At 56.0% G+C, this 22,349-nt stretch overlaps 2 protein-coding genes across 6 annotated transcripts; one reads left to right on the forward strand and one right to left on the reverse strand.

The window, feature by feature from the left end:
- Positions 1-220: 220 nt before the first annotated feature.
- On the reverse strand, positions 221-4,793 carry GPR137 (G protein-coupled receptor 137). 2 transcript variants are annotated; one of them, XM_012463090.2, is made up of 8 exons: positions 4,255-4,793; positions 2,763-3,134; positions 2,630-2,679; positions 1,739-1,964; positions 1,470-1,619; positions 1,217-1,345; positions 966-1,084; positions 221-572 (listed from the first exon to the last, which is right to left on the reverse strand). In XM_012463090.2, exons 2-8 carry the CDS (start codon positions 3,117-3,119, stop codon positions 299-301), a joined length of 1,305 nt encoding a protein of 434 aa, XP_012318513.1. In that variant the 5' UTR covers positions 3,120-3,134; positions 4,255-4,793; the 3' UTR covers positions 221-298. The 2 variants fall into 2 exon arrangements, with proteins under 2 accessions (XP_012318513.1, XP_012318514.1); XM_012463091.2 differs by having other exon boundaries at positions 221-678.
- BAD (BCL2 associated agonist of cell death) lies at positions 4,435-20,957 on the forward strand. 4 transcript variants are annotated; one of them, XM_064364788.1, is made up of 5 exons: positions 4,435-4,789; positions 5,283-5,477; positions 18,921-19,043; positions 19,488-19,678; positions 20,526-20,957. In XM_064364788.1, exons 2-5 carry the CDS (start codon positions 5,291-5,293, stop codon positions 20,649-20,651), a joined length of 627 nt encoding a protein of 208 aa, XP_064220858.1. In that variant the 5' UTR covers positions 4,435-4,789; positions 5,283-5,290; the 3' UTR covers positions 20,652-20,957. The 4 variants fall into 4 exon arrangements, with proteins under 4 accessions (XP_064220858.1, XP_064220856.1, XP_012318515.1 ...); XM_064364786.1 differs by lacking the exon at positions 4,435-4,789 and adding an exon at positions 4,942-5,005; XM_064364787.1 differs by lacking the exon at positions 4,435-4,789 and adding an exon at positions 4,995-5,047.
- Positions 20,958-22,349: the final 1,392 nt, after the last annotated feature.

A 22,349-nucleotide genomic window follows, 5' to 3' on the forward strand; every position in this document is an offset into this window, starting at 1 on the left:
GGGGCAATTCTGGGCCAGGAGAGCTTTGAGAACAGAGGCCTGTGTGGTCTCCTTCTCTTGCAAACTGCAGGCCCCTCCCCTCCCAGCCCACCAGCCTTGATGGGGTAAGTGGCCCCTGACCAGCCTAGCAGCCCACTTCAAGGGCCAGTGTCTGCTCAGCCTTAGGCCAAACAGGCAAAAGTGATGGAGCACATGGCAGATGACAGACAGGCGCACAACCGTGGGGTGCAGACACTGTTTATTGAGTGGCAGGCACAGGAGAGGTAGCTGGCTCCGGTGTGGAAGAAGGGGTGGCAGGTCATGCCAGGGTGCTGTGGGCATCTGGCAGCCAGGGCCACGCCCCCATCCTAGGGGGATGGCACAAGCTCACTATGACAGGAGCAGCAAGGAGCCGGCCAGAGGAGGGGGCAGCCACGACCCCCAGGATCCTGGGCAAGAAGTGGCAGACAAACTTGGCACAGGGTCCTAGGGTGAGGGGGACTGGGGCCTGGGTATTCTGTGGGGAGAGGGAGGGGGAATCACGTCTGTGGGGTGGAGTAGAGACTGTGGTGGTGGCCGCCTGGTCCTGGCACCTGGGAGAAGAGCAGAGGAGTGGTCTTCGCCTGGCTGCCCCCATACCAGCCCGGCTCACGCCCGATGGTGCCATACCAGCTCCCAGAGCCTAGGCTGCCCGACATGCTGCAGGCAGAGAAACAGGGTCAGTCTCAGGACAGTGACCAGGGCCAGTCACAAAAGCTGCAGAAGGAAGAGAGGCTCAGAATACAACCCCTGTGACCTACACCTTCGGGGCTCAGGCCGAAGTGCACCTCTAGGCAAGGGGTGGAGGTTTTAGCAACAGAAACCAAGGGGACCTCACCTAGTACAGATGGGGACACAGAGGCCATGGCAGGGCTCTCTCGGTCCCCCGTAGCTCAATGGAGCCAGGTGGGGGTCCAGGGGTGCTGAGGTGGTGCCAGGGCTCCTACCTGGTGCTCTCACCCCGGCTGTGCTCCCAGGAGCAGCCCTCGTCCTCACAGTGCCCAGCCCGGTCGAAGAAGTAGGACCGGGAGGCAAAGACCTGCCCGTTGAGGATGTGGCTGGTGCTCTGGGGGAGGAAGCATCAATACTCACTCCTGTCCCGCACCAACCTCCCACACCTGTCTTCAGACCCCAACCCCAGGATTCCCAGCATCTGCCCCTCTCCACCAGCCCCACAGAGGAGGGTGCAGACCCTTACCAGGTCCTGTGGGGGCCGGTGCACCCGGAAGAAGCCCACCAGCAGGGTGGTGGGCAGCAGCTCCCACACGAAGAGGATGAGGCCAAACACCAGGTAGCCTTTGTTCCCCAGATCATTCACCAGGTCCGCCTGTGGGAAGGCAGGGGCTTGTGCCAGTCTGCAGTCATGCCAAAGGGGCAGTGGGACAGGGCCCAGGCCAGCTGGGGCCACGGTCCCACGGCTACTAAGGAGGCAGCAGACTGCGTATGCCCACCTGATCAGACACATTGTACCAGTCGTAATCGAAGGTGTCCAGCCGGCTCTGGGGGGCCAAGGCCAGTGCTGTTAGGTTGTAGCAGGCCCGGCTGGCATAGAGCAGAACCATGGCACCACCCATGGCGGCCGCCTGGCACACACTGGTCCCCTGGCACAGGTAACAACAGAGGACTCTCAGGGAGAGAAGGCTCCCAGCTTCCTCTATACCCCGAGAACCGCTGCCCAGAGACCCCAAAGGACACCTGGGCATCAGTGCTGTGGCCCTACCTTGGCCTCCAGGTAGATGCTAGTGGAGGGGGCCCGCCTGGCGACGAGGCAGAGGCAGGCAGCAAGAGACAGCGCACAGATGACAAACAGGGAGTCGCTCACCAGGACTCGGACAAGCAGCAGGGCCCAGGGCTGTGCCCGGCGCCGGTGGGAGAGCACAGCACACAGCACGTTCACCAGCAGAAAGAGCAGCGAGGCCCCCACAAAGGCCCCTCGGACGGCCAGCCTGCAGCCACAGCACAGTCAGCCCGGACCCTCGGCACTCACCACCTGCCCCACCTCCTGCAGGAAACCCCAATGTCCACCGCACTCAGAGCATCAAGTCTGAGTCCTGTTCCTCCACTCTTGCAGATGGGGAAACTGAGGCCCAAAGAGGTCAGAAGGTGTACCAACTGGAGTCAGAAGTCTCGGTCTGAGCCCCAGCTCTGTGACCTTGATCCTGCTGCCTTACCTGGCTGGGCCTCAGTTTCTTCATCTCTTGAGGGAGGATAACTCAGGGAAATCGTACAAATGAAAGATGGCTGGAAAAGCTCTTTATAAACCATAAGACACTGGATAAATGACAGGTGCATTGGGGCCCAAGGTCACCCAGGAATGCATATGGCTTTGGTTCTTCCATGGCTGGAGCCTCCAGCTCACCCTCCACGATGGATGACACTGGGACCCTCTCCCTCACACTACCACGACCATTCCTATTCTTGTGCCTTGCAGATCTATCTGCAACGCCTCTGCTGAGCCATCTGTGCCAGGTGCTTTAACTTTTCCAAGCTCTTCCACAGACATTCCCTGGGTTCCCCTTGTCTCAGCCCTGAGAGGTGGGAAGGGATCTATATGGGACTGTCCTCTGCCCCTGACCTGGAGGCTGGGCCCACCAGTGTCCCCAGTACTTACAAGCCTCGGCTCATCTCTGGCCGACGCTTCGCCTTGGCCTTGAACACCACCTACAAGCAGAGATGCCCTTCACTCCTGTGGGTCCTTGAGGCTTGCCACCTCCCACCCCCCACCCGGGACCACAGTTGGTTACCTGGGCAAAGTAGAGGTTCATAAGCGTCAGGGTGAAGAACTGCAGGCAGACAGGGCAGCAGTAGAGAAGCCAAAAGGGCAAGGGCCCCAGGCGGTTGGCTCGGGGAGTATCTCGGAAGTAGAAGGAGAAGAGGGTGGTACGCAAGGCAGCCCAGAGCAGACAGAGGGCCAGAAACACCGTCTGATAGCTGAGACGCTTGTGCCCATACAGGAGCACCAGCCAGAGCTGGGCATAGACGGAGAAGAAGAGCAGGGCATACAGGGTGGTGTAGGCGGCTGTCAGCCCCAGGGTCACAGCAGGTGGCAGCGCAGGCACCAGCCCGGCAGCAGGCACCAGGCCAGACAGGTTACTCTCCATGTCAGGGAGGGAGGCCTGAATCCCGGAGACAGAGAAGGAGGGGCTGTCGGCGGGACCAAGGAAATAAATACGGAGGGGTGGGAATTGCAGGGTGCAGAGAGGGAGATGGGGCGCTCAGGAGGAAAGAAGTTGTGGCTGACAGGCCTCTCCTCCTCAACAGAGAGACCCCTGCCCTTGGGGAACACGTGCAGCCTGGGCCCCAGGCCCCTCACTCAGGGGCATGGAAGGGCAGTCTCTTCTCTCCAGGGCAGATCGGGTGAGGGTTGGTGGTGTCTCCTCCCTGGGCCTACCCCAGAGCCAGGGATGGGGGGATGCAGAGGCCCAAGGAAAGGAGTCCCTGGCCTGAATCGCTCGTGTCGTCCTGGCTGGAGGGGGAGAGCCGGCCGATGCCCGTCGGCCCAGGGCAGCGGCCGCTAGCGGGGGCGCCCAATGCCCCGCTCTCCCCCTCCCCAAGTTGGGGGAGGCTCTCTCCTCCAATAATGCGGATGGGGAGGGCCTCTGCCTTCTATCCTCGGAATTCTCGAAAGCTGCCCCCGCCCCACCCCTCCACCGCGTCCACTCTCCAGCCTCAAGGGGCGGGAGGAGGCGGATGCCAGGTCCTCAGGCCGCTGCTGGGAGAGCCGGCTCAGATCGTGGGGACCCGGGGCTCCGGCTCCCCGGCTCCCGCTGCTCCGCCCCCTCCTGCGCCTGCGCGGGCGCCGTTCGCTACGCAAATTGCGCAGGGGCCGGGCTGGCTCCGCAGTCTAGCGCCGCACCCGGCGTGGAGCCGTTCGAGAATTGGCACGAGCTGCGCCGCTGGCGGGCGCCCGGGGTTACGGGAGGCGGCAGGCGGGCGGCCGAGTTGCGGGGGCTGTGCCTCATACAGGGGGCCCCCGGGTGGGCCGTGCCCCGGGCCGCCAGCCTTTACTAGTTCGGGGGGCCGCCAGTTCCCACGCATCTCTTCCCCCATCCCCAAATCGGGGTCTTGCCTCCCGGCCGGGGACAACAACAAATCCTCGTCCCTCGGTCTCCAAAGAAAACTTCCGCCCATAGCCAAGATGGCCCCCGGGCCCCGCCCCCGGGTCTGAACCCGCGGAGCCCCGAATCCCCCGCGCGGGCCCGCCCCCCGCCCCGCCGCGCCCGCGGCCCCGCTCACCTGGCCTGCCGCCTGCCAGGCGCGAAGCCCCCGCGGGCTCTACGGTCCACCCTCACCGGGTCCCCGGCCCTCCTCCCGCGCCCGGGCAGCCATCCCAGCCAGGGAGGAGGTTCCCTCCCTTATCTCCAGTGCCCCCGAGATGGTGCGGGAGGTGTCCCCCGAGGCGGGCGGCGCGAAGCTTCCACGCCTGGGAGGAGGAGCGGGGAACGGGACTTTCCGACCGGGTCACCCAGTCCAGGCGGAGCGGTAACAATAGCAACAATAATCGTATCCGACGGTTGAGCTTCAGTTGCGGCTGTGCCGAGCGCCTTCGCCCGTAGTAATCACTCCTTTCACAAAGTTTTCACTGGCTCCCGGGGGAGCTGTCACCATCCCCACTTCACTGAGGGGAAACTAAGGCCCAGAGGGGCTGAAGGACTTGTCTGCAGAAGCAGGTCTCCAGGTTCCAAATGGGGACCCTAGAGAATCCCTCTCCTGCTCCTACACACACCCAAGGTGTGAGGCAGTAGGGATGTGAGCACCCGGGCCGCAGGAGGTAGGAAAAAGGCGGTGGGCTAGGAGGTCGGGATGGGGGTGGGGAGGCGGGGCCGGGCCGGGTTGACCCCGCCTCTGGACCTACCCGAGTGACGTTTCGAGAGGTGATTGGGGCAGGTCGCTGACAGTTCCCGTTGCCCAGGCAACTAGGGCCGGGAGCCCGGTTGCTGGAGGGAGGCGGCAGGCCCGGGTCAGGGGCCTCGAGATCGGGCTTGGGGTGAGACCTGTCCGCCGTCACCACGGGCGGGGCGGGACCTGGGTAGGCCCCTGGGTAGGGGCCTGGGTCCACCAGGGTTCTGAGGGGAGACTGAGGTCCTGAGCCGACAGCTTCAGCTCCTGCCAGGCCAGACCCAGCAGACAGATGAGGGCCCGGGAGGCCTGGCGGGCTTGGGGGCGCCAGGGTGGGAGAGGGAGCCAGGGGCACCTGCCTCTGCCTTCCAGGACTACCGTTGGCCCGAGCTGTGCCTTGACTACCTAACGTCTTGTCCTCACAGCCCAGAGCATGTTCCAGATCCCAGAGTTTGAGCCGAGTGAGCAGGAAGACTCCAGCTCTGCAGAGAGGGGCCTGAGCCCCAGCACCGCAGGGGACAGGCCCCCAGGCTCTGGCAAGCATCCACGCCAGGCCCCAGGCCTCCCAGGGGACGCCAGTCACCAGCAGGGACAGCCAACCAGCAGCAGCCACCATGGAGGTGAGTACTCCACTGCCTCCACCTGCTGGGTCACCTCACTTCTAGCCCACTGGCTCCCTGCATCCCAGCTGCATCCACACGCACTGAAGGCTTCGGGGCAGTCCCCAACCTCTCAGAGCCTGTTTCCTCTTTTGTAAAACAGAGCAATTAATCACCACCATTGTAGGACTGTTGGGTTAATTAGCGGGAAAATATAGGATTCACTTGATTACAGAGCTGGTGCATATTAAAGCTGCAAAATGGTAGCTGCCAGGCCTGGTGGCTCACACCTGTAATCCCAGCACGTGGGGAGGCCAAGGTAGGAGGATCGCTTGAGCCCAGAAGTTCAAGGCGAGCCTGGGTGACATAGGGAGACTCCATCTCTTAAAATACACACACACCCCTATATATATATATATAATGGGCAGCTATTAGTGTGGGGCCAGGACAGAAATCAGTGACAGGCAGGCAGCGATCCAAAAAGGAAAAGTGACTTGCCTAAGGTTACACTTGCCTGGCGTTTCCTTCCTTAGGAGGTAGGGCTGGAAGGCTCCTTGGTGCCCTGCCCCAGGCTATGTGCTTTCCCTGGGATTGGGCCTTCCAGCTCCCGGGTGTGTTTTCTTGTCCTGTTGCTCGAACCTATAGCAAGGCTGTCCTGACACAGTTGCCAGGAGCAGGTGACCTCAAGGGGCAGACAGTCCTCCCAGACAGTGGGGCTGTGTGTGGTGGGAACCACAGGCTGCAAGATGGAAGGATGAACACTGGGGGTCACGGCCATTTCTCAATAGGCTCCACCCAATAGGCTGGGCACACTGGCCTTGACACCTGGAACAACAACAGATAATTTCGGAACAAAGAAACTAGGTCAAGCCGGGTGGGGTGGCACATGTCTGTAGTCCCAGCTACTCAGGAGGCTGGCTTGAGCCCAGGGATTCAAGACCAGCCTGGGCAATACAGCCAGACCCCATCTCTAAAAATAGAAAACTAGGTCAGGTCACTATTGCACTGAAGCTTAAACGACCTCCTCCCCATTTTCAGGATTAAGAAGGCGTAAGAGGCCTCCTCCCCCTCCCTCTCTTACGCACACACACTCCCTTCTCTCAGATTGGACCCCATAGCTTGTTTTTTTTCTTTTCTTTTCTTTTTTTTTTTTTTTTTGAGGCAGGGTCTCACTCTGTCATCAAGGAGAGAGTAGAGAGATGCAATCTCAGCTCACTGCAGCCTGGAACTTCTGGGCTTAAGTGATCCTCCCACCTCAACCTCCCAAGTAACTGGGAATACAGGTGTGTGGACCACACCCAGTTAAATTATTTTTCACTTTTTCTTTTTCTTTTTTCTCTTTTTTTAAGATGGAATCTCACTGTATTGCCCAGGCTGGAGTGCAGTGACATGATCTTGGCTCACTGCAACCCCTGAGTCCCAGGTTCAAGCAATTCTTCTGCCTCAGCCTCCGGAGTAGCCGGGACTTCAGGTGCAAGCCACCACGCCTGGCTAATTTTGTGTATTTTTAGTAGAGACAGGGTTTCACCGTGTTAGTGGGTATAGTCTTGATCCGACCCCGACTCAGCCTCCCAAAGTGCTGGGATTACAGGCATGAGCTACCACGCCTGGCATTTTTCACTTTTTCCTTAGAGACGAGGGCAGGGGTGGGGTCTCTTTCCCCAGGCAGGTCTCAAACTCCTGGACTCAAACAGTCCTCCTGCTTCAGCCTCCAGAATAGCTGGGACCACAGGTGCATGCCACCATACCCAGCTAATTTTGTATTTTTTGTAGATGTGGGGTCTTGCTTTGTTGCCCAGCCTGGTCTTGAATTCCTGGGCCCAAGTGATTTTCTCACCTCGGCCTCCCAGAGTGTTGGGATTACTGGCATGAGCTACCATGCCCAGCCTCCACAGCCTTCTTTAGCTTCCTGAGCTTGCACTGGGCTGTTTTCCTGCTCACAGACTCACCCTGTTCTCTGTCCCCCACAGACTCCACGTTTGCTCGCTCCGTACAATCATTGTTTTCCTTGTGACACAGGCTGTTCCAGTGGCTAAGGGGGACCTCAGGGAACCAGGTGTCAGGAATCCTTGCCCTTGTGGAGCTTACATTCTGTTGAGGTGGAGAGGATAGGCCATAAGCAAACAAGCACAAAAGTGCATCCTGTCATTCGTGAGCAGGTTTGTGTAGGGGCAGCGTGGAAAAGAGTTGAGAGAATCCGGAGTCACGGGGGCTGGGGGAGTGATGGTAGCAGAGGCGGCAGCGCTCACCTTGCTGAGAGGCAACGCTGGAGCCAAGGCCACATGGATGTGGGGAGTGTTCCAGGCAGAGGGAAGGGCAGATGCTAAGGCCCTGAGGGCAACATCTGCTCCCAGCCAGGGTGGGTCTAGGGGAGGGTGTTTAGGAAAGGATACTTGGAGACCTGAAGTTGAAGGTCATTGTAAGGACTCTGGCTTTGCCTTTGAGTGAAAACCTGGGAAGGCTTTGGGCAGAGGCAGCATGGTCTGATTTAGATATTCAGAGAGTCACCAGGGAGGTGGTGAGAAGTAGCTGGCCTCTGGATTTATTTTTAAAGCAGAGCTGGCAGGATCTGCTTATGGACTGGATGTGGGGTGTGAGGGAAAGAGAGGAGCCAGGATGATGCCAAGGAATTTTTTAAAAATTATTATTGGTTGGATGCGATGGCTCATGCCTGTAATCCCAGCACTTTGGGAGGCTGAGGTGGGCAGATCATGAGGTCGGGAGTTCGAAACCAGCCTGACCAACATGGTGAAACCCTGTATCTACTAAAAATACAAAAATTATCTTGCCATGGTGGCACGTACCTGTAATCCCACCTACTTATGAGGCTGACGCAGGAGAATCGCTTGAACCGGGAGGTGGAGGTTGCGGTGAGCCCAGATCGCACCACTGCACTCCAGCCTGGGCAACAGAGCAAGAGTCCGTCGCAAAAAAAAAAAAGAAAGAAAAAATGTATTATTGGCTGGGTGCAGTGGCTCCGTCGCAAAAAAAAAAAACCAACTTATTATTGTGCTGGGTGCAGCACATCCAGAGGCCGAGGCAGGCAGATCACTTGAGGTCAGAAGTTTGAGAGCAGCCTGGCCAACATGGTGAAATTCTGTCTCTACTACAGATACACAAATTAGCCGATGTGGTGTCAGGTGCCTGTAATCCCAGCTACTTGGGAGGCTGAGGCAGGAGAATCACTTAAACCCAGGAGGTGGAAGTTGCAGTGAGCTCAAATCATGCCGCTACACTCGAGCCTGGGCAGCAGAGTGAGATTCCATCTCAAAAAAAGAAAAAATAAGGCTGGGCATGAGTGGCTCACACCTGTAATCCCAGCACTTTGGGAGGCTGAGGCGGCGGGTCACCTGAGGTCAGGAATTCAAGACCAGCCTGGCCAACATGGTGAAACCCCCCATCTCTATTAAAAAAAATACAAAAATTAGCCGGGCGTGGTGGTGCGAACCTGTCATCCCAGCTACTCAGGAGACTGAGGCATGATAAGTGCTTGAGCCCCAGAGACAGAGGTTGCAGTGAGCTGAGATCACACCATTGCACTCTAGCCTGGGCGACAGAGCAAGACACTGTTTCAAAAAATAAAAGAATAAATAAAATGATTATTACTTTTAGAGACAAGATTTTGCTATGTTGGCCAGGCTGGTCTTGAATTCCTGGCCCCAAGTGATCCTCCCACCTTGGCCTCCCAAAGTGCTGGGATTACAAGCACAAGCTGCAGTGCCCAGCCAACACCAAGGAATCTGGCTTGAGCACCCAGTAGGATGAAGTTGTTTAATGGAGAAGAAACACACGAAGGGTGGGGGAGGATCTGGAGGCCACCCTAGAGGGTGGGCTAGAGGCGGCTTTTAAGCATCTGGTGGGATTTCTAGCAGGGTGCTGGTGGGAGCTGGCAGGGAGAAGTAAACCAGGGTTGTGCTTGTCTCAGCCCAGTTATGGGCAGGGGCTTCAGGTGTGTGCAAAGGAAGGAAGGGTGGGTGTGGGGTGCAGGCTGGCTCAGCTTCGGGGAGAAGAGTGGGCCCTGGGAAGCTGCAGCATCGTTGGAGTTGGGGTCCCAAGGGCATGACCCACACAGGTCGGGTCAGCTGCTGGGAAGCTTGAGATGGAGGTATTTGATGGTGACCAGGCCTAGGTTATGCCCCTGGGAATGAGTCTGAGGGGAGAGTGGGACAAGATCATGGGAGAAGGAGTAGCAAGGTATAGAAAGGAGATGGGGAGTGGCAGAGGATGGGAGTAACTTTCAGCACAGGCCAGGGACCTGACGGGGAGCCGGGCCTGGGAGGGGCCTGCGCAGTAATAAGGAGCAAAGCGGAGGACACCTGCCCCCACCCCCAGCTGCAGACCCACAGGAAAGAGGGCTGCAGGAGAAGACGGCCGCCAGGTGAGGACAGAGCTGGGCTTCTTAAGCTTTCGGTTTAGTTTTCAGTGTCTCCAAAAGCAAGTGATTTCCCAAAAATGGTCGGCAAGTGCCAGTGCCCTGCCAGAGCAACGGGGCCTCTGTCCCTCTCTACCTGCGCAGAGCAACTCACCCTCGGTACAGTCACTCATGGGGCCTCTGTCCCCACGACCTGCACAGAGGGACTCACACTGGCTTTGGTCACTCTTCACAGTCCCTGCCACCGGCCCCTGCTGGCCGGCCGAGCTGTCCCCAGGCCAGGGTCTGTAGCCCCCTTTGCTGTGGACAGCTCACACAGTTCAGTGTCTGAACAGGTATGGACGGTGGAGGGCAGAGAGAAGCAGCCCAGCGCCAGCCCCTGGGCCAGACTGCAGGGTTCAAACGCGGCTCTGCCCTTCCCAGCAGGTTGAGCTTGAGCAGGTTGATTAACTCCATCTCCCTGAGGTTCCTCGTCTGTGTAAATGGGAATAGAACTAGTCCCACCTCACAGGGATGTAGCAAGGACCTCATGAGGTAATACAGGAAAAATGCTTGGAAACAGTGCCTGGCTCAGAGGAGGGCTAAGTGTTTGCTGCTCTTATTACTACTGCCATTGTTATTATCTTATGTATATATATTTTTTATTTTATATATATATATAAATGTGTAATTTTTGTTTGTTTGTTTGTTTTGAGACAGAGTCTCATTCTGTCACCAGGCTGGAGTGCAGTGGTGTGATCCCAGGTCACTGCAACTTCCGTTTTCTGGTTTCAAGCAATTCTCCTGCCTCAGCCTCCCGAGTAGCTGGGACTACAGGCATGCACCACCACACCTGGCTAATTTTTTGTACTTTTAGTACAGATGGGGTTTCACCATGTTGGCCAGGATGGTCTCGATCTCTTGACCTCATGATCTGCCCGCCTCAGCCTCCCAAAGTGCTGAGATTACAGGCGTGAGCCACCACGCCGGGCCAAAAATGTGTAATTTCTTTTCTGAGATGTAGTCTTGCTCTGTTGCCCAGGCTGGAGTGCAGTGGTGAGATCTTGGCTCACCAAAACCTCTACTTCTCGGGTTCAAGTGATTTTCCTGCCTCAGCCTCCCAAGTAGCTGGGATTACAGCCGCCCACCACCACACCCGGTTAATTTTTTTTCTATTTTTTAGTAGAGATGAGGTTTCACCATCTTGACCAGGCTGGTCTCTCTTTACCTCAAGTGATCCTCCTGTCTCGGCCTCCTGAAGTGCTAGGATTACAGGTGTGAGCCACTGCACCCAGCCAATATTTTGTATATTTATAAAGCCTTGAATTTCTGGGCTCCAGCCCTCCCCCACCTCAGCTTCCTAAGTAGCTGGGACTACAGATGCATGCCACCATGCCCAGCCAATTTTTTATTTTGATTCTTGTAGAGACAGGGGTCTTACTATGTTGGTCAGGCTGGTCTCAAACTCCTGGCCTCAAGTCCTTTTGCCTTGGCCTCTGAAAGGGTTGAGATTACCGGCATGAGCCACCACATTGGGCCCACATTTTTAAATCATGGACAAAAATCCAAAGAACAATATTTTGTAACATGTGAACATTGTGTAAAATTCAGATTTCAGGGTTCCTAAATAAAGTGTTAGTGGAACACAGCAAGGTAAAGTGTATTCATTTACACATGGATTATGGTTTCCCGTAAGCTCTAGCCACAAAGCTGAGCGGTTATCACAGAGGCCATATGGCCCAGTGAACCCCCTTTATAGAAGACATTTTGGCCGGGCGAGGTGGTTATCACAGAGGCCATATGGCCCAGTGAACCCCCTTTATAGAAAACATTTTGGCCGGGTGAGGTGGTTCACACCTGTAATCCCAGCACTTTGCGAGGCCAAGGCAGGTGGATCATGAGGTCAGGAGTTCAAGACCAGCCTGATCAAGATGGTGAAACCCCATCTGTACTAAAAATACAAAACTTATCCAGGCACAGTGGCTGGGACTACTCCTGTAGTCCCAGCTACTCGGGAGGCTAAGGCAGGAGAATCACTTGAACCTGGGAGGCGGAGGTTGCAGTGAGCCAAGACTGCAACACTGCACTCCAGCCTGGGTAACAAAGCAAGACTCAGTCTTAAAAAAAAAAGAAAGAAAAAAAACATTTTCAGCTACTTGAGAAAGGGAAAAGAAAGCGAACAAACATTTGCCAGCTGGCTTCAATAGCTCATACTTGTAATCTCAGCACTTTGGGAGGCCGAGGCAGGAGGATCACCTGAGGGCAGGAGTTTGAGACCAGCCTGGGCAAGATGGCAAGACCCTGTCTCTAAAAATTTTTTAAATTAAAAAATTAGCTGGGCATGGTGGTGCCTGTAGTCCAAGCTACTCAGGAGGCTGAGGTGGGAGAATCAATTGAGGCTAGGATTTTGAGGCTTCAGGGAGCTGAGATCGTGCCACTGCACTCCAGACTGGGTGACAGAGAGACACCCTGTCGCTGTTTTGTAAAAAGAAAAAGGAAACATTGGCCGGGCGGGGTGGCTCACACCTATAATCCCAGCACTTTGGGAGGCTGAGGCAGGTGGATCACGAGGTCAAGAAATCGAGACCATCCTGGTCAACATGGTGAAACCCCATCTCTACTAAAAATACAAAAATTAGCTGGGTATGGTGGAGCACGCCTGTAGTCCCAGCTATTCGGGAGGCTGAGGCAGGAGAGTTTCTTGAACCCAGGAGGCGGAGGTTGCGGTGAGCTGAGATCACGCCATTGCACTCCAGCCTGGGTAATAAGAGTGAAACTCTGTCTCAAAAAAAAAAAAAAAAAAAGAATGAAAAGAAAAAGGAAACATTTGTCAACTTTAGAGTGCTTTCTGATTTTATCAGCTCTGAGCAAGGTAGGGGATGTGATCTGCAGGCCTGAAGGGGCTTCTGTCCTGGCAGGCTGTAATCAATGCCGAGGCCTGCAGGTGCCAGAGGCTGACAGGCTGTGAGTGTCTGTCCAGGGTGGGGCGATAGCACTGGCCACCATGATGTCAGCCTCCCCCGGCAGCAGATTGTGTGTGGTCGGCATGTGGTAGGGGCAGGATCCAAACCCAGCCCTGCCTGATGGCAGAGCTTCACTGCTCCAAACGGTCTGGAACACCACTGTTTTAATTAAGTGTGCACTAAGCATGCAAGTGTGTTGTAATTAAGTGTGCCTCTGCTTCCTCATCTGAGAATCCCAGTGCAAGGATGCTCTCGAAAGCATCAGCAGGGATGTCCGCCCCAGCCACTGACTCAGAAGCCTGACACACAGAGAATGTAAAGCTGGAGGTGCCTTGCTGGGGCCTGGGGCACTTCTAGCCACAGCCGCCACCCCCACTTCCACACCCCAGCTCCGGGCCAGGCTCTCTAGGCGGACGGCAAGAGTGGACAGGCCTGGGCACCCACCCATGCTCAGACCCAAGGAGGAACCACACCCCCTTCCTTCCCCAGAGAAGGGAGAGGCTGGCCTAGGCCCTGCCCCAGCCCTCTAATTCCCCCAGGGAATTCACAGAAACTCCCCTGGGTTTTTTCCAGTAAATAGGACACTTTTTAGAAATTCAATTTATGCTGGGGGAGGTGGCTCACATCTGTAATTCCAGCACTTTGGGAGGCCAAGGTGGGAGGATCACTGGAGCCCAGGATTTTTAGGCTGCAGTGAGCCGAGATTGAAGCACTGCACTCCAGTCAGGGTGAGAGAGAGACACAGGGAGACCCAATCTCTATTAAAATATATATATAAATACCAGCTGGGCATGGTGGCTCACTCCCGTAATCCCAGCACTTTGGGCTGCCAAGGCGGGCTGATCATGAGGTCAGGAGATCAAGACCATCCTGGCCAACATCCTGAAACCCTATCGCTACTAAAAATACAAAAAAATTAGCTGGGCATGGTGGCATGCACCTGTAGTCCCAGCTAATTGGGAGGCTGAGGCAGGAGAATCCCTTGAACCCAAAGGTAAAGGTCGCAGTGAGCCAAGATCACACCACTGCAATCCAGCCTGGGTGACAGAGCGAGACTCCCTCTAAAAAAAAAACATAAATAAAATATAGCTGGGTGCTGTGGCTCATGCCTGTAGTCCCAACACTTTGGGAGGCTGAGGTGGGTGGATCATTTGAGGTCAGGAGTTCAAGGCAGCCTGGCCAACATGGCAAAACCCCATCTTGACTAAAATACAAAATTTAGCTGGGCACAGTGGTGGGTGCCTGTAATCTAAGCTACTCAGGAGACTGAGGCAGGAGAATCACTTGAACCCTGTGAGCAGAGGTTGCATTGAGTTGAGATTGCATCACTGCACTCTAGCCTGCATGACAAAGCAAGACTCCCTCTAAAAATAATAATAATAAAATAAATATGTATTATTATTTATTTTATTTTATTTTTTTGGAGATAAAGTCTCACTCTGTCACCCAGGCTGGAGTGCAGTTGCACAATCTTGGCTCACTGTAACCTCCAACTCCTGTGTTCAAGCAATTCTCTGTCTCAGCCTTCCGAGTAGCTGGGGTTACAGGTGCCCACCACCATGCCTGGCTAATTTTTTTGTATTTTTAGTAGAGACAGGGTTTCACCATCTTGGCCAGGCTGGTCTTGAACTCCTGACCCGCCTTGGCCTCCTAAAGTGCTGGAATTACAGGCATGAACCACCACGCCTGGCCCATATTATTATTACAGATGGTGTTTCGCTCTTGTCAGCCAGGCTGGATCTCAGCTCACTGCAACCTCTGCCTCCTGGGTTCAAGCGATTTTCCTGCCTCAGCCTCCCAAGTAGCTGGGAGGCGCCCGCCACCACGCCTGGCTAATTTTTTGTATTTTTAGTACAGACAGGGTTTCACCATGTTGGGCAGGCTGGTCTTGAACTCCTGACCTCAAGTGATCCACCTGCCTTGGCCTCCCAAAGTGCTTGGCCTCCCACTGCGCCCAGCTGTATTTTTATATATAATTCAATTTGCATAAATAGGTGTCATCTTGATGACGACTGGCTTGGCATTGTTAAGTCCATGAATTTGGTGAAAAACTCCCACCCCATAGGACAGGCTCCGGGCAGAACTGGCCCTAGCAGAAGGCTCCAGGGGGCCTTCCCCAGCCTAGGCCTCCAGGGGAGCCCACGGTACACCTGGAAGGAGCCTGCGGCATGACAGCTAAGCACACAGCCCCTGAAGCCACACTGGTTGGGTTAGGATCCCAGCTCTGCTGCCTTCTAGCTCTGTGATCTTGGGCAAGTTACTTACGCTCTCTGCCTTAGTTTCTTCTTCCCATGAGGAACCTCCCTGATAGGGTGTGACAAGGATCAAATCAATGAATGTACACCGACCACACCTCGTCAGTGTCTTGTTCTGATCCCTGGGAAAGGGGTGGGGCTCAGGCCAGGTGCCAGGCTGCAAGTCACTCACCTTCCACCTGTGGGGCCTTGGATCCGTCAGGCGCAGTGGTTCTGTGGCCCCACTCAGAGCTAGTGGAGAAGAGCTGCCTTTTCCCGCGTACTTAGGTGGCTAAGCAGGCTGTGCCAGCCACATGGCCGCAGGCAAGTTCCTAACCTCTGCCTCTGTCTGTACAACAGGGAGAGCTGGGTGTTCGCCTCACTGGGACAGAGGCCTCAGGCTGTGAGGGGCAGGCAGGGGGCTCTCCTGCTCTTATTTGTTGTCACGACAATCCTGGCAGATGGGGAACTGCCCCCATTTCACAGAAAACACTGGGGCCCCAAAGGGTTGGAGAATGGGCCCAAGGTCAGAGCAGGAATGTGGGCGAGGCCCGGCCTACCTAGCTGACCCCTGCTCCACAGCCACCGCCCACAGAACTGGAAATTACTCTTCAGACAGGCCTGTTCTGTCGGGGCCCTTCTGTTCCTGGCTCTCCTGCCCCTATCTGCAATCCTTCAAAGTGCTGGGATTACAGGCATGAGCCGCCACACCCGGCTCTCTTCTGCAATCCTTACTTCTGACCTAGTATGCCTGTCCCTACTACCACCTCACTCCTCCAGGGCCTTGAGGTATCCCCGCCTGACTTGGGCCAGGTCCAGGTTTTGGTGATGCTCAGAATGGCTGGGCACTCTTATCACACCCTATCTTATCCTAGGCCTTTCCAGATTCTGTCCTCTCATTCCCTTACTTGCTTTTCTTTTTGAGATGCAGTCTTGCTCTGCCGTCAGGCTAGAGTGCAGTGGCACAATCTCGACTCACTGCAACCTCTGCCTCTCAGGTTCAAGCAATTTGCCTGCCCAATTTTTGTATTTTTAGTAGAGATGGGGTTTCATCATGTTGGCCAGGATGGTCTCTATCTCTTGACCTCATGATCTGCCTGCCTCAGCCTCCCAAAGTGCTGGGATTACAAGCATCAACCACCATGTCTGGCTTTTTTTTTTCTTTGTTGAGAGTCTTGCTCTGTTGCCAGGCTGCAGTGCAGTAGCACAATCTTGGCTCACTGTGACTTCCGCCTACTGGGTTCAATCGATTCTCCTGCCTCAGCCTCCCGAGTAGCTGGGACTACAGGCGCACACTACCACACTCAGCTAATTTTTGTATTTTTAGTAGAGACAGGGTTTTATCATGTTGGCCAGGATGGTCTCGATTTCTTGACCTTGTGATCCACCTGCCTTGGCCTCCCAAAGTGCTGGGATTACAGGCATGAGCCACTGTGCCCCAGCCTTTTTTTTTGAGACAGAGCCTCCCTGTCTCCCAGGCTGGAGTGCAATGGTGAGATCTCAGCTCACAGCAACCTCTGCCTCCCAGGTTCAAGCAATTCTTGTGCCTCAGTCTATTGAGTAGCTGGGACTACAGAAGCACACCACCACTCCCAGCTAATTTTGTTTTGTTTTTTGAGATGGAGTCTTGCTCTGTTGCCCAGGCTGGAGTGCAGTGGCATGATCTCATCTCACTGCAACCTTCGCCTTCCGGATTGAAGAGATTCTCCTGCCTCAGCCTCCTGAGTAGCTGGGATTACAGGCTCATGCCACCACACCTGGCTAATTTTTGTATATTTAGTAGAGACAGGGTTTCACCGTGTTGGTCAGACTGGTCTCAAACTTTGACCAGCATTTTGGGAGGCCAAGGCCGGCGGATCACCTGAGATCAGGAGTTCCAGACCAGCCTGACCAAATATCCACTAAAATTACAAAATTAGCCGGGTGTGGTGGCGTATGCCTGTAATCCCAACTACTCAGGAGGCTGAGGCAGGATCCACCCACCTCTGCCTCCCAAAGAGTTGGGATTACAGGCGTGAGCCACTGAACCTGGCCTTTTTTTGTATTTTTTGGTAGAGATGGGGTTACGCCATGTTGGTCAGACTGGTCTTGAACTCCTGGTCTCAAGTGATCCGCCCACCTCTGCCTCCCAAAATGCTGGAATTACAGGCATGAGCCACCATGCCTACTTGCTTTTAGTCATGTGTCTCAGTTATGTGTCCTATCTGGAACCCTTGGCAGCCTCCACTGGCCCACAGGCTCTGCCTCAGGTCCTTTGGGGAAGAAGGAGACATTCAGTTCCTGGCCTGTAATTTACGTCCTCCAAAACGTCCTCCAAAGAGCCTCCCTAACAGATAAACCTTGCCATAAACACCAAGCGTGTTCCCCACCTGCCTCTCACTCTGTCATTTAGCTCTGAGCATTTGCTCCTGGGAGTGGTTCTACGTCTTTATCCATCTGCGTAGAGGAGTGAAGTTGGCAGGAATTGGGAGATGGCACTCAGAGCTCAGTTCAAACCCACCACATGACTGGGCGAGGGGGCTCACGCCTGTAATCCCAGCACTTTGGGAGGCCAAGGCCGGCGGATCACCTGAGGTCAGGAGTTCCAGACAAGCCTCACCAAATATCCACTAAAAATACAAAACTAGCTGGATGTGGTGGGGCATGCCTGTAATCCCAACTACTCAGGAGGCTGAGGCAGGAGAATCGCTTTAACATGAGAGGTGGAGGTTGCAGTGAGCTGAGACCGGACCATTGCACTCCAGCCTGGGCAACAAGCGCCAAACTTCGTCTCAAAAAAAAAAAAAAAAAGCACCCAAACAGACCACAGTAGGCACACCTCTGAATAATAACCCATAGAGTACTTGTAGCCTAGAGAGCACTTTCTTTATTATTATTATTATTATTTTGAGACAGAGTCTCACTCTGCATCACTGCAACCTCCACCCCTGGGTTCAAGCGTTTCTCCTGCTTCAGTTTCTTGAGGAGCTGGGACTACAGGTGTGAACTACCATGCCTGGCTAATATTTGTATTTTTAGTAGACATGGGGTTTCACCGAGTTCAAGGCCTCAAATTCCAGACCTCAGGTGATCCACCCACCTCGGCCTCCCAAAATGCTGAGATTACAGGTGTGCCACCCCGCCTAGCCTTCTTTTATTAATATTATTTTTTAATTAATAGAGACAGGATTTTGCAATGTTGCCCAGGCTGATCTCGAACTCCTGGACTCAAGCCATCTGCCTGCCTTGGCCTCCCAAAGTGCTGGGATTACAGGAGTGCGGTATCCTGCCCAGCCACAAAGCACTTTCACATTTTTTATTTTATGTGACTGACCTTTATACAGCCACTGGGACTCAGGGCTAGGATTGTCCCCTCATCAACGTGAGGACACAGGCTCAGAGAGTCGAAGGCTGGCTAGACAAGGGGAGAGACACAGAGCTCAGCCGATAATCACTGGACTCTGGATTCCACCAAACCTTTGGAACCTTCCAGCCTCAGGCCTCCACAGCTTGACAGAAACTGGGCAAATCTGAACTCTCCAAGCTTTTGTCTCCTCACCTAAGCACGTTAGTGCTCACCTCCAGGGTGGTTAGGAGGATAATGAGGGAATGTTTTGGCCTACACGTAAGTGCTCCATCAGTAGTACCTAAAAACGTCGACAGACAGTTCCAGACACCGTCTCCAGAGCAGGCGCTGTGAGAGGTGCAGACATGTAGCAGACAGGTCCTTCTCCAGGGGCCTCTGCAGGTCCCTTGCAGAGCTGGCGTTCAGTCCTGCCAGCTGTGGCAGGATACCTTCCTGTTCAAGGGATTGGCTTCCTCTGATATAAAATAGACACGCTGAAATAGCTACCAACCCAGGAGTTGCCAGTAGACCCCATGAAGGTTCTGCACTAATAATTGTAACTAGTTTTTCTTTTCTTTTCTTTTTTTTGAGATGGAGTTTCCCTCTTGTTGCCCAGACTGGAGTGCAATGGTGTGATCTTGGCTCACCTCAACCTCCGCCTCCCGGGTTCAAGCGATTCTCCTGCCTCAGCCTCCCGAGTGGCTGGGATTACAGGCATGCGCCATCACACCCGGCTAATACTTGTATTTTTAGTAGAGACAGGGTTTCTCCATGTTGCTCAGGCTGGCCTCGGAACTCTTGACCTCAGGTGATCCACCCGCCTCGCCAAGTGCTGGGATTACAGGCGTGAGCCACCGCGCCGGGGAGTAGCTAGTATTTCTTATCCCTTATTTTGTGCCGGGCACAGGGCCTCATTCATTACTGGCACTCAGTAAGGATTCGTGGGATTAATGAGAAGTTAACCTGAATCTTCACCAAAGGCCTCTGAGCTTCCCTCAATTTACATACTACGGCTCTGGGGCCCTGAGAGGTGGGCTGTGATGCGTCCCTGGAAGACCCACGAGTGCGCCTGCAGAGCTGACGGGGAGGGTTCAGGCAGGGCCAGGGGCTTAGAGGAGCTGAGATTAATGTCGCCCTTTACCCACTGACCCTCTGCAGGCGCTGGGGCTGTGGAGACCCGGAGTCGCCACAGCTCCTACCCCGCAGGGACGGAGGAGGACGAAGGGATGGAGGAGGAGCCCAGCCCCTTTCGGGGCCGTTCGCGCTCAGCACCCCCCAACCTCTGGGCAGCACAGCGCTATGGCCGCGAGCTCCGGAGGATGAGTGACGAGTTTGTGGACTCCTTTAAGGTGAGCGCCGGTCCCCAGCGTGCCAGGATCTATAGTACCAGGACGCCCCCCGCCGGTCTGTTCTTTCCTTGTCCCAAGGCACTCCCGGATCTGTCCCACGACCCCTCCCCAACGCCGTCCGGTCCCTTCCTAGCTCCAGAGCATTCTGGGATCTGTAGTCACAGGATCTTACCCCCACCCCCTAGCTCTTCCTTTCCGAATCCCCGGGCAGGCGGGACTCCCCGACAGGGCGGGGTGGGGGGGGGGAGGGTGGCGCGCGCGCGTGTGTGTGTGCGCATGCCGGGGTGTGTGCGGGTGTGTGTGTGTCCCAGGGCATGCTGGGATCTGTAGTCTAGATCCCACTCCAGGCCAAAGCTCCTGCGGAGGGCCAGGCATACTAGTATTTGTGCTCCTGGCTGGTACCTGGATGCTCTGTCGCCCAGGCTGGAGTGCAGTGGTGCAATCACGGCTCACCGCAGTCTGGAACTCCTGGCCTCAATCCTCCCGCCTCAACCTCCCAAAGTGATAGGATTACAGGCGCTCACCACCGCTGCCGGCCCTTTAATTCTTGAATTGCGGTCCCATCTTCTGAGTGCTAAGTTTCCAGCTCTGGCCTTTCCATTTAGGACCCTAGGTATCCTCTCTTCTCGTCCCCGGCACGGAGTTCCTGGGATCTAACCAGTCCCCATTCTTGAGGGCCCATGCGTCCTCCCAAGCGTCCCCGACCACCCAGCGTGAAGCCTGCTGGAAGTTATGGCCTTCATTATCTCCCCCGGATCTCAGAGGAGGGGTCACGGAAGTGGACGGTCTGGCTCGAGCCGCCCTGGTAATCTAACTCATGTAACCCTTTTCTCCCCACACCCGGAAGGGACTTCCTCGCCCGAAGAGCGCGGGCACAGCAACGCAGATGCGGCAAAGCTCCAGTTGGACGCAAGTCATCCAGTCCTGGTGGGATCGGAACTTGGGCAGGGGAGGCTCCGCTCCCTCCCAGTGACCTTCGCTCCACATCCCGAAACTCCACCCGTTCCCATCGCCTTGGGCGGCCATCTTGGATATGGGCGGAAGTGCTTCCTGCAGGCCTTATGCAAAAAAAGGATCCGTGCTGTCTCTTTCGGAGGGAGAGCTGACCCAGATTCCCTTCCGGTGCGTGTGAAGCCGCGGAAGGCTTGGTCCCATCGGAAGTTTTGCGTTTTCCCCTCGTAGCCCCCGGAAGTGGCTCCGGGGCCCCGCCCTTCGGCACCGGGCTGCCCCCAGGCGCCTCAGCCAAGTCGCGAACCAGGCTTCACCGTTGCGTCACCGGGACCAAGCCCCCGCGATGCCCCGCGGGCCGCGCTCGCTACCAAATGTTAATAAAGCCCGCGTCTGTGCCGCCGAGGTTTCTCTGTGCATCGACTGGGGCTCCGCGGGCCGGGGTAGTGCTCTCACGGATACTTTTAAAAGAGGCCGTTGTCTTACGAGGGAAACTGAGGCTTTGCCTGACATCCAGCGACAGAGATGGAAGGGGTCGGGGCGGCTTGCGGACCAGGGCTGCGCGGCCCAGGTCCAAGTGCCCAGCACGCGCTTTGGGCCCGCAGCGCTGCCGGCCGCCCGATCCCGCGGTGTGCAAACCGTGCTGCAGCCCCCCAGGAAGAGTCACTGGCTCCTATTTGGGTCAGCCCTTGCCAGCAGCTACTGTGTGGCCGGCCTAGGGCCAGCGCTGCCCGGGGACGGGACACACGGGGCGAGAGGGAGTAGCGGACCTGGACTGGGAGCAGGGTGGTCATTGGAAACCAAGGCTTCACGCGGGGACCCGGACAGACCGGGGGCTCCGTTCCAAAAAGATTTATTGGCGCCCCCCATAACCCAGGTCGGTGCTTGGTGCTGGGTACAGAGATGCGTTGCGCCACGGCTCTGCTCGTGGAAGCGCCCGAGGGCCCAGAGTCGGCGGGGCAGTCAGGGAGGGCTTCAGGAAGGAGGCGGCTAGAGCTGCGACCTGAAGGTGAGGTGGGGGAGGGGTGGTCATCCCTCCCGGCGCACGGGGAGGAGTGAACCCATGGAAGGATTGGGGAGCAGCGGAGGCCAGGCTTCTGAGAGGCTGGAATATCACACCGAGGAGTTAGCAATTTAGCTGGTATTTGAGGACCCAGGAACTGATTTGGAGTGCATCCCTCAGTGGACACCAGCCAGTCAGGGAGATGGGAGTTGGCTGCTAAGGGGCCTGGATACGGAATACACTGGAGTGGGCAGGACCGGGTCCCACAGCAGAAGTGAGGAAGGCTGGGGCCGTGGCATTGACCCTGAGGGAGGAAGGCCAGACGGCCCAGGCACCCAGCCTGTTTCCCTGGCCTCCCCACCCCATCTGTTTGACTGAGGCCACAGCAAAAACAAAGCAAAGAAAATACTCAATTGACAGGAGATAAGCCCAGATAAGAAGCCGCCTTCCCTTGGAGGAGGGATGCAGGCAGGCAGCCTGGGAAGCGCCAGGAAGCTGGGAGAGGCCTTGAAGAGGTGCCAGGCCGACCCTGCTGGGAGCCGGGCCCCACCCTCGAGCCCTCGCTGTGGGCTCTCCGCCACTCTTCGCTGGTCCCGAGGCACGGGACAGGTCCAGGTTGGCCGAAGACAGTCCACCACGGAGGGTCCAGGCCTGCCCTGCCTTCAGGTCAGGACGTCTTGACTGAGCTGTGGCCTGGCACACAAGAGATGGCTCCGGGCC

Source organism: Aotus nancymaae, unplaced genomic scaffold, assembly GCF_030222135.1.
Source record: "Aotus nancymaae isolate 86718 unplaced genomic scaffold, 86718_ANA_hifiasm-v0.15.2.pri h1tg000059l, whole genome shotgun sequence".
NCBI lineage: Eukaryota > Metazoa > Chordata > Mammalia > Primates > Aotidae > Aotus > Aotus nancymaae.

Bases quoted from the DNA above. Each gene is read 5' to 3' on its own strand.
- GPR137 (XM_012463090.2), bottom strand. From the start codon at position 3,119: ATGGAGAGTAACCTGTCTGGCCTGGTGCCTGCTGCCGGGCTGGTGCCT. The intron at 1,346-1,469 runs GTGGGCATACGC...GCCTTCCCACAG, and splicing joins GGTACAATGTGTCTGATCAG to GCGGACCTGGTGAATGATCT. The intron at 1,085-1,216 runs GTAAGGGTCTGC...TTCCTCCCCCAG, and splicing joins ACCGGCCCCCACAGGACCTG to AGCACCAGCCACATCCTCAA.
- BAD (XM_064364788.1), top strand. From the start codon at position 5,291: ATGTTCCAGATCCCAGAGTTTGAGCCGAGTGAGCAGGAAGACTCCAGC. The intron at 5,478-18,920 runs GTGAGTACTCCA...CTTTTTTTTGAG, and splicing joins CAGCAGCAGCCACCATGGAG to ATGGAGTTTCCCTCTTGTTG. The intron at 19,044-19,487 runs GCATGCGCCATC...GACCCTCTGCAG, and splicing joins CCGAGTGGCTGGGATTACAG to GCGCTGGGGCTGTGGAGACC.